This window comes from Peromyscus eremicus, chromosome 8a (genome assembly GCF_949786415.1).
Source record: "Peromyscus eremicus chromosome 8a, PerEre_H2_v1, whole genome shotgun sequence".
NCBI classification, from domain to species: Eukaryota; Metazoa; Chordata; class Mammalia; order Rodentia; family Cricetidae; genus Peromyscus; species Peromyscus eremicus.
Window position 1 is genome coordinate 79,505,558 of NC_081423.1, and position 10,308 is coordinate 79,515,865.

General features: G+C 53.2%; 1 protein-coding gene across 1 annotated transcript; it reads right to left on the bottom strand.

Moving 5' to 3' along the window:
- Positions 1–468: 468 nt before the first annotated feature.
- Positions 469–10,308, bottom strand: Cdk5rap3 (CDK5 regulatory subunit associated protein 3). Its single transcript, XM_059271633.1, has 14 exons — positions 10,117–10,308; positions 9,905–9,950; positions 7,109–7,240; positions 6,756–6,856; positions 6,369–6,417; positions 5,553–5,731; positions 5,000–5,136; positions 4,667–4,811; positions 4,210–4,311; positions 3,765–3,852; positions 2,945–3,033; positions 1,382–1,587; positions 897–1,068; positions 469–781 (listed from the first exon to the last, which is right to left on the bottom strand). Exons 1-14 carry the CDS (start codon positions 10,120–10,122, stop codon positions 716–718), a joined length of 1,518 nt encoding a protein of 505 aa, XP_059127616.1. The 5' UTR covers positions 10,123–10,308; the 3' UTR covers positions 469–715.

The window sequence follows — 10,308 nt, forward strand, 5'->3', positions numbered from 1 at the left end:
TATCCTGGGGTGGGCTCTGCCCAATCCCAGAGCAGGCGGTTGTGGGCAGGAAGTGGACAGACAGGCAGCTAGGAAAGGTGACAACTCCTGTCTGTCTCCACCTTGTTTATCAGACCTGCCTCCCCAAACCACATATCCCCTCTGCCTAGAAGGTAAGCTGTGATTAAGAGGAAAATACAGCTTTGCTGCTTCCCACAGGGCTGACTGACTGCTCTCCTTGGGCTGCTGGCTGGGGTGGGGGCAGCATGGGCCTGGTTACAGCAGGGGCAAGGCTGCACTGGCCACCCCAAAGCCCCTTGCCGAACCATTTGTCAATACTTATGGGGAGCTACCACAGGAAGCAAGGAGAGGTCTCTAACCCGGGGCTCTACGGCTGCCGAAGGCCTACTGGATCGAGAATCCAGGAAAACATGTGCCCAGCTTCAGCGGCGAGCAGGCCCAGGGAAGAGGGGTAAGGGACCACCAGCGACCAAGTCTTTTCCTTTTTTATTAAGCCTTGCTTGATAACTAGAAGGAAAAGCTGTGGCTCTAGGCTGACAGGCCACAGAGCCACAGGCCAGAGAACCACTCAAGACAACACAGAGATCACAGTGAATGCCAGTGTCACCATTCAGGTGACACTTCACGCTCAGTCCCCAGGTGTGCCTGGCTTCTTGCTGGCGAGGCCTGGTAACACCAGCCTGGTGTCCCGCCTCCACAGGAAGCTGGGAGCGTGTCACAGAGAGGTTCCCATCAGGTTCACGGGACGGCCACTGTACCTCTTAGAGATGTCAGCTTCAATCTGAGAGACAGAGAGCAGAGTGGGCAGGGAGCAGACAGGCAGGCACATGGCCTTGCTCTGTGGAAGCTGGGGCATCCCCCGGCCCGGGGCGAGGCGGGCTCCTGGTGAGTCTCACCAGCTTCTGCAGCTCTCTGGTCTTCTCCAGCAGCAGGTCCAGCTTGGGTTCCAGAACTGCCTGCTCCTGAAGCGCCTCCTGCTGCTTCTCCACCATGAGCTCTTTCTTCAAAGCCAACAGCTGGGACTGCTTCAGCGTCTGCTGAAGGAACTCCGTCACTCGGTCCACATACCTGTGCAGGGCACCCTGTGAGGCTGTCTGCCATTGAACTGGTGGCCCGGGGGAGGCTCAGGAAACCAGTTCCCGGGCTGGCCTCCCCTCCACTCCCCTCCACTCCCCTCCTTCAGTCCTTTTTCTGGTAAGGAATAGAAACCATTCCAGATTCCTACCTACTTGGGAAGCAGATTCTGTCTGCAGACATTAATCGACCCTCTCCTGCCCCAAAGAGAAGCCCTATTCCCAGGAGAAAGCCATGTCCACAGGAAGAGGGAGTCATGGAAGAGGAAGAAGACAACATGGAGAAACACAGAATCAGCAAAGCCAACCTTGGCGAGGCCAGAATCATAAATAAGTGCTGCATCCGGAGACTGGTGAGCCGGCCAATCAGATCCTGCAGTGTGGACACCAGGCTGAGCATCTTCTCTTTGGTCTGACCCTGAAGGATGGCAGGAGCCAGCTGGAACTGGCTCACGGACAGGATATCGGCCTCCTCGCTCATCTCCACTGCTCTCTGGGACAAGAAGATCTCGAGCTGAGGAGGGAAAGGAATTGGTTCACACCAAGAGGACTCAGAAGCTGAGCCCTCCAACAGGGAGAGCCAGACTCTGCGGATACAGGCTGTCCCCTCTGCACACCCTATTGCTGGAACCCCCTCGTCTACAGCATGGGAGACGGTAGCAGCCCTACTGTTACTCTAGCCCCCATGGCGACCTGTGTCTGATTAGCCCTCCCTCTCCATCCTTCTGCCCCAGCCTCTGGTCAGACAAGTGAGACTCCCAGGGCAGGTACCAATTTTCTCTCCATGGGAGGAATAAGAGTGAGAGTGGAGCCGGGCGGTGGTGGCGCATGCCTTTAATCCCAGCACTCGGGAGGCAGAGCCAGGTGGATCTTTGTGAGTTCGAGGCCAGCCTGGGCTACCAAGTGAGTTCCAGGAAAGGCACAAGCTACACAGAGAAACCCTGTCTTGAAAAACCAAAAAAAAAAAACAAAAAAAAACCAAGAGTGAGAGTGGGAATCATGCTTGAGAAACCCTGGATAGGGAAAAGTCCAGAGAGCAGCAGGCCATATCTCTAACATGCAGTCTCTATGAGTGAGTTAACCTTGGGCTAGGTAGCTGGCCCGACACCAAGCCTGGTAACCTGGGTTTGGTCCTCAGAACCCACATGGTGAAAGGTGAGATGTCACAGTTGTCCATGGACCTCTGCCTGTGCTGTATTATGGATGTGCATGTATGCACACACAAATAAATAAGGACGAACTCTAAAGGGGAGAAAACCTATCCTACTATGTTATGAAAACTGAGTATCGTTTGTTCCCCCATCCCCATGCGGCTACGGAAGGAGAAAGGAGAGGAAACCAGACAGGCACAGAATTTCCAGGAGGCGTGCCATGGAGCTAAGGATGACCCTGAAGTTCCAATCCTCCTGTCTCTACCTCCCAAGTGCTGGACTGCAGCTGCACTGCAGGAGTAACCACTACACCCGGTTTGTGTGGTGCTGAGAACTGAACCCAGAGCTTCCTGAATGCTAGGCAGACACTCGACCAACTGAGCCTCCTTGCTTCCCGGTGACCTGAGGCACCCAGTACCGTCTGATGCAGGGCACACTCATCTCGCTCCTTATCTGCTCTTCCTGCTGCAATCTAAGCACCCCAGAGGAAGAGCTCTGAAAGTCTTCTTCACTGCTCCATCTCTGTTGCCCAAGAAGAGCCAGTACTTTGGAGATGTATTGTAAATGCGAGGGTGGTGGTGGTGGTGGGTTCCTAACTTGTGAGGCTCTGCTCTAGGAGGTGGACATTTGTCAGTACTCTTCACGTAGCAGGAAGAGATTAGAGGTAAGGTCAACTGTGTCAGAACCTGGTCACCCCCGACGCCTTCCAGAAGACAGTACCTCCATCAGCTCATCAATGAACTGATTCCGGGTCTCAGGGTATTCAAGAAGAGTCAGAGCGTCTGAGCCCCTAGCAACACCCTCTGGAGCTGTGAGAAAGAGAGACAGGGACGTGAGGATGGATCTGAGGACTAGGGAAGGAAGACTCTCGAATTTGAGAAGAAGCCCGGGGATTACTATGGACACAGGCTCACCTCACCTGTGAGACTTCTCGGCCTCACTCAGGGGGAACACTACCCTTTCCCACACGTCTCAGTCCTACGCAGGTCTGCCTGCAAACTCCCAGGCAGACCCAGAGGCAGCTGGTGGCAGGAGGAGGTAAAGTGTCATCCTGTACTGCCCTCTAGTGACACAAGTGGCTGCTACAGCCTCTCTGCAGACTTGGGAGGGGGTGGGGGTCAGGTCAGACCCAGAGCCCAACAACCCCTAAACAGTTTACCAAAATGACTGGCCCATATTCAGTCTCTAGAACAGATCAGAGTTGGTGGGTGGGACATGGTGGCGCACGCCTTTAATCTCAGCACTGGGGAGGCAGAAGCAGGCGGATCTCTATGAGTTTGAGGCCAGCCTGGTCTACATAGAGAGTTCCAGGGCTACATAGTGATACTCTGTCTCAAAAACCCAAAAACAAGACAAAACAAATCCCAACCAAAGGAGGGAGCTCAGTTTCTAGACTTTATATTTAGCTAGCCCTCTCTACCCACTTCCATTCACATCCTCATCAAGACTGATTCTTATTTTTATGAGACAGGATCTCACACGGCCCAGGCCTTGAACTCCTGCTTCTCCACTCGAGGGCTGCAGGGGACAGGGCACTCACCCTCTGTTCCGGTCTCCAGCACGGTGATCTCCGCAGCAGCAGCAGCAGCAGCATCAACACCCCAGTCTATCTTGTCACCCCCGGCATCCTAGATGGACAGCAAAGACTCAGCAACATCGGAACTGGTTCTCTAGCCCAGGGAGCCAGAACAGAGGCCCTGAAACGTTCAGTGACTGCAACCCCCATGGAGCTAGGGCTACAGGCCTGGCAGGGGCAAGGGTGGTGATGTGGGCTTTGATGACGCCACCCTCCTTCCTGCTTGGTGAGGTTATCGGCTGTGTGTATTCATACACCCCAAACCCCAGGAGAAAAGAGTTCTAAACAGGTGACCCACTTTTGTGACTCTGCCTCCCTCAGGAGGCACCTGGCCTTAGAACCGTGAGTTGTCACATATACAGCTCTTTTCCAGGGCTGAAGCAGGACCACTCAGAGAGACAGACCTAACCTTTGACTCTGATTCCAGGGAGATGCCCCAGTCTATTCCAGGGGCCTCGGCAGAGATGCCAGAGTCGGAAACGGCCTCCACTCCGAAGTCGCCCCAGTCAATCTAAAAGCAAACACAATGTCAGTGTGAAAGAGGTCGTGAAGACAGGGAACGGAGTCTGCCTTTCTGGAGGTCTCAGCGCCGTGCAGAAAGTCCTCCAGCCAACTGCAAAGAGCTCCAGCTCCCACAAGAAAGGGCTGTCTCACTGAAGACTCCCCAGGTCAACATGAGCCAGTGGCTGAGGCTCCGGCACCTGTCTGTACTCTGGTCTCAGGAAGGCCAGGACAGTAAGAGGCCTTTGGGTCCTCCTACCTAATCAACTCACACCTCGCTCTTCACTGTGGTGATTCAGCTCAGGGCCTGGGCTCTGTGTGCAAGGGAAGCAGTCCCCCCTCCGCAGCCCCCGGGCCTGTCTTACCTCATCTTCTTGCACCTGCTCAGGAGGTTCCTCCAGCTGCGGCCGCTCCACAACAGAGGGCTCTGTGCCTGTCCTCCATTCATACACTGTGCTGTTTCCCTTCTTCTTCATGTAGCGCAGCATGGGCAGCACCTGCTCTGGGGGGCTTCAAGAGAGCATGCTAACTGAGCCCTCCCACGACCGCCTGGGAAGCCGGCACAGGCTCCAGCCTGCACCCACGCTCCGAGTGTATGAAACACAGCTGACATGTTATGTGGGGACAATACAATGGGGAAGGGCCAGAGGGACCAGGGAAAGCACCCCCTCACTCAGGGGCAGTGAAGTCCTCCTTACCTGTCACACACAAACTCCACACAGGCCTGGTACAGGTCGATGGCCTCCCCCAGGGACTGAGCGGCTGCTCCTATCTCAGCCAGCTGGCTCGGCAGCTCCTTCACCAGGGCCAGGAGCTCTCTTCGGACATTGTCTCCCTAGAGTTGAAAGAAGGGAAGAATTAGGTCACACACGGTGGGAGGTGGAAATCATCAAGTCAAAGGAAACATCCAAAGCTGGGCGATGGTGGTGCACGCCTTTAATCCCAGCACTCCGGAGACGGAGGCAGGCGGATCTCTGTGAGTTCGAGGCCAGCCTGGTCTACAGAGTGAGATCCAGGACAGGCTCCAAAGCTACACAGAGAAACCCTGTCTCGAAAAACCAAAAAAAAAAAAAAAAAAAAAAAAAGATCCGAAGACCGCAGGAAGGTGAAACACTGACCAGGACGGGCACAACCCAGCTGAGAAGGAAGCCTTGCCTGCCCGCTGCGGAGGAGCTGGGCCCTGGAAGACAGCGGGGCCCAGAGACTCCCCCACCGTGATGGCGCCCACTCACCGTGATGGCGCCCACTCACCGTGATGCCGTACTGTCGGCACGACTGGTAGAACTGCTCGCGCTTCTCAGCAGCCCCAGCCTGGCCCTCTTCCTCCTTGCGGCTGTACTCCTGCTGCAGCTGCTGGCACTTGGCAATCTGCTTCTTCAGTGAAGGGATCTCATAGGTGACATTCCGAACCAGGAGGCTAGAGAGTTCCACTGAGGAGGGCCCAGGAAATTTACTGTGGGACAGCCTTGCCCTAAGGTGCACACAGACACCATAGCATGGTGGGGAAGAGGGAGCTTGGCTTCTCAACTTCTCCACGCCTAGCTCTGGGACCTGAGACAAGTTGTGTGCCCTCTCCTCTTCAATCCTCAGCTTCTAAACAGGGATCATGGTGTTTATCATGCAGACCCATGTAAAATACCAACCAGAACACTTGCACTTGAGTGCGTGGTATCTATTAATTATTACAGTTATTTACTATTCAGATTCACAGTCCAACCTACAATCAGCCCATTAGCTGTTCTCTGTCTCCCAATGTGGCCTCCAGGATGACCCATACCTCTTCTGCCAACTGTAGAACAGTTAGCAGAGAAAGCAGGGGCAGTACATGCTACCCCCCTCCAAGGGAGACAGACAGGTCAGACACCTGCTCAGTTGAGCAAACCAATGTCCTCTTCCTGCCTGATCACCCTTCTCCCCCGGCACCTGAGGAACTGTTTCTCACACCTACAATCAGGCAACATCTGTACTGCACCCCATTTCCTTCTGTGTGCCCCCTAAGCTTGGTGTTTCAGAATCCCAGGAGTGGGCTTCCCCATGGATGCTAGGGCCACGTTAGGGTCACCTTACCTAAGTAGGTGTTGTCCTTCTCATACAGGCCTATGATCTCCTGCCAATCCTGAGAAGAAGAGAGGAAATGAGAGAGAAGCACTCAGCAGCTCCCTCACAGGCCCTCCCTGCAGAGGAGGCTGCCCCAGGCTTCACACCAAAGGCAAACTCAGCTTTAGTGTTGGCTGGACCCACCCACGTGACTCTGGGACTGTGACACTCAACAGTGATTCCCAAAGGTCAAGACATGTAAGGCCAGGGGACAGGTCTACTTTGGTATAAATTATAGGGACAAAGAAAGACCAGGAAATATACTATGAGGGCATTTCAACTTGTTCATCCATGAGACTAGGAGGCTGTGGACTAGATGTCCTCAATTGCACATTACCAGTCCTTGACCACACTTACCTTCATCCGCTGTGAAGAGTACCGGCCAAAAATATTTTTGGTGGAAGCCTCGGTACCTTTAAGAAGGTCCACTATTCTTAGGCAGTGGAAGTAATGAATGTCTAGAAAGCAAGAACGGGGACTTTCAGAATTCTACCGTTCTTCCTCTCTTCCTCTTCCTCTGACTACGGCAGGAGCCTGACCCACGTACTCCGCTGCCAGTTACTTTGGCATGGAAGGAACCAGCATCTACAAGCCAGAAAAAACCCTCTCTCCCGGGGTCAGCCCTGGTGGTTCAACAAGGGAATGACTTGGTGGACACACAGGACTCCAGGAAGGAGGGGGCACCAGAGACATGGCTCCAAGTCACTCACAGGATCCAGAGAGCAGCTGGGCAATCTCTTGGCTCTCTGGCATGTCCTGGATGGCAGTGTTGATCTTCTCCCGGATGGTCAGCACCAGGCTTTGCCATTTTAGGTTACAATGTCTTCTGTCCACCAACCAATCTGCGTGAGAAATCAGTCAGTCGCCACAGCCCGCCACACCTCCAAGCCCCGCATCAGGAAGTCACCAGTTCAAGCATCATATACTGGATACTGAACGGCAGCTGTTTTGGTACTGGCTAAGGTATCAGAGGGAGAAACGGGGAGATGAAAACGCAGACAGACTCAGAGGTGCTTGGGCTAAACAAACTCTGGCGCCCCGACTTTATCCCCAGAATAAGTTTTACAGGGCAGCTGCCTCAACACAGGGATAAAGACAAACTTTAAATTGGTCCTGACATGAAAGTGCCACTTTTGACCAGTCTAAAGTCTCCATAATATTTTGCTTCTGTGGGTAATTATATCTTTCTTGTTGACAGAGGCTGCTGCTCAACTTCCATTTCCTCGGGGCTGGGATTAACCACGACAATGCAAAACACAAGGTGGTTATGCCAAGTCCCGGAGGAATGAACAACTGCAAAGCCCCTAACACCTACGGTGCCCCAAGGACTGGAGCATGGTAGCTGATGATCTGTTCTTTTTTTTTTTTTTCTTTTGAGACAGGGTCTCTCTATGGAGCCCTGGCTGTCCTGGAACTCACTCTGTAGCTCAGGCTGGCCTTGACCTTACGGAGAGCCTGCCTCTGCCTCTCCAGTGCTGTGATTAAAGGCGTGCTCTACCACTGCCTGGCCTAGTCACTGGTCTGTTCTCAACACTGAGTACCACTCTACCACCCGACCACCAGTGTAACTGATCTGGTTTGGAGGCCTAAGAGCCATGCTCATTTCCGAAGGAGAGAACTAAGGTTTCAGTTAGATGGTCCTGGGGTCTAATTATCAAGTTTATTTAAATTATTTTTTAAAGATTTATTTATTCGTTATGTATACAATGTTCTGTCTGAATGTATGCCTGCAGGCCAGAAGAGGGCGCAGATCTCATTACAGATGGTTGTGAGCCACCATGTGGGTGCTGGGAGTTGAACTCAGGACCTCTGGAAGAGTAGCCAATGCGCTTAACCTCTGAGCCATCTCTCCAGCCCTTAAAACAGTTTTTATTAAAAATTTAATTATACAGCCAGGTGGTGGTGAAACATGCCTTTAATCCCAGCACTCGGGAGGCAGAGCCAGGTGGATCTTTGTGAGTTCAAGGCCAGCCTGGTCTATAGAGTGAGATCCAGGACAGGTTCCAAAGCTACACAGAGAAACCCTGTCTTGAAAAAAAAAAATTAATTATATTTGTTTATTTATACACTGTACATGTATGTGTGTGTGCACACATGAGCCACAGCTTCCGGGAGTCAGTTCTCTCCTTCCATCATGTGGGTCCTGATATTGAACTCAGGTCCTTGGGTTTGGCAGTGAGAACATTTACATTAACCTACCGAGTCATCTTGCTGGTTCGAATTATCAAGTTCCTCATTCAAGTTTCTTTCTCTCTGTGCCTCAGTTTCCTCACACATAAGATGATGTGCTGAACACTGTGCCTTGTGCATAGCAGTGACTCAATAAACCCTAGTGATTTCATTTTAAGCATAACATGGGTACCTGGTATGGAGCAAACGCTCAGTGAACGGCGTTCCACTGGTCTTCTCATGACTAGAGGACAAGCTCTCACCCCAGAGTGGGTACATCGGGTGTTCACACACTGAGAATACATCGTGGCCTGTGCCCATAACCCCAGCACTTGGGGGGCTAAGTGACCAGTGCCCATCAAAGGACCGAATGGCCCCTCATAGTGGTAAATTGAGAAAAGTGGCCTTGTTGACAGATCTGTCCACTGGTCAAGTCTCTCAAGCTTCAACAGTGTCAGAAATTCTGTCTCCGCTGTGTTCCTCTACAATTGTCAGAAAGACAAACTGCAGATGTCAGAACTCCTACAAGGGGCTGAAGTCGTCACTGTCTTAGGGACATGGCTGACATTGGACTGAGGAATATGGTGAACATTTAAAGTGCCAGGAGCTGTGCACATGTCCAGAAGTGATAGAATGAGGGACATGAACAAGGTACAGAGATGGCCTGGCCACTAAAAGGTCTTGTCTGTTTTTTAGCGTCTTTCCATGTAGTCCTAGCTGTCCCGGAGTTTGCCACGTAGACGAGGCTGGCCTCTGCCTCCCGAGTGCTGGGACTAAAGGCTTTTGTTTTTTAGGCAGGGTATTGATATTGCTAAGTGTTCCTGGCTAGCCCGGTACTTGCTATGTAAACCAGGCTGCCCTGGCTAGAACTGCCAGCAATCCTCCTGCCTCAGCTACCCAAGCGTCATGGTTACCAGCATGAGCCACCATGCTTGGCATAAAAAGGTTTGTACCCGAGTCTTAGGTCTCTCTTCTCCATAAATTCAAAGGGAGGTTGAAACTTTTTAAATAAGTGGGAGGGGTTTTCCCACCCCAAAATAATGCAAAAAGCATACAGCCAGAACCAAAGAGACTTAGGTCCAAATGGACGGGCCATTTGGTAATTGCCCATCTTTAACGCTAGCCACCTGTCCTGTGCGCCAGGATTCGATACTACGTGATAAATGTTAGACATAGAAAACAAGGGGCCAGTACAGACTTTGCACATGCTTCCTTCAAACAGGTCAGGCCAGCGTAAGGCACCTCAAGCCGGACTTGCACAGCTCCTGGCTGCTGGTGGCAGTGGGCAACTAGCAGGCCTCCCCCGACAGCCGACCGCGCGGGGGCGCCTCTCCTACCGAGCAGCTTGCTGGTCTGGATGTCGATGGGCACGTGCTGGTGGTCCTGGTGGGAAACACGACAGGGAGGGGGGCGTGAGCGCGGGAAGGCGCCGAGCCTCGCGCGCGCGCGCTCATTTCACGAACCCAACCGCCACCCTGCAGGGCCAGTTGAGGAGGCCGGACAGGGGTCCCAGAGGAGACCCCAGTTTCTCCAGCCCTGGTCCCCACACCTGCATCCTTTCTCCACTTCCGCTTCCGGCCAAGACCCCGGCCCGGCCCAGCACCAATCCCGAGCCGGTGTGCCTGAGCCTCAGTTCGGAAACAAACCGGCCTCCTTCGGCCACGTCGGCGTCTTCCGCGGAGCCAATCCGAGCTCACGCTCCGCCCCCCTCTGAAAACCCCGCCCACCATGAAGTTCTGAA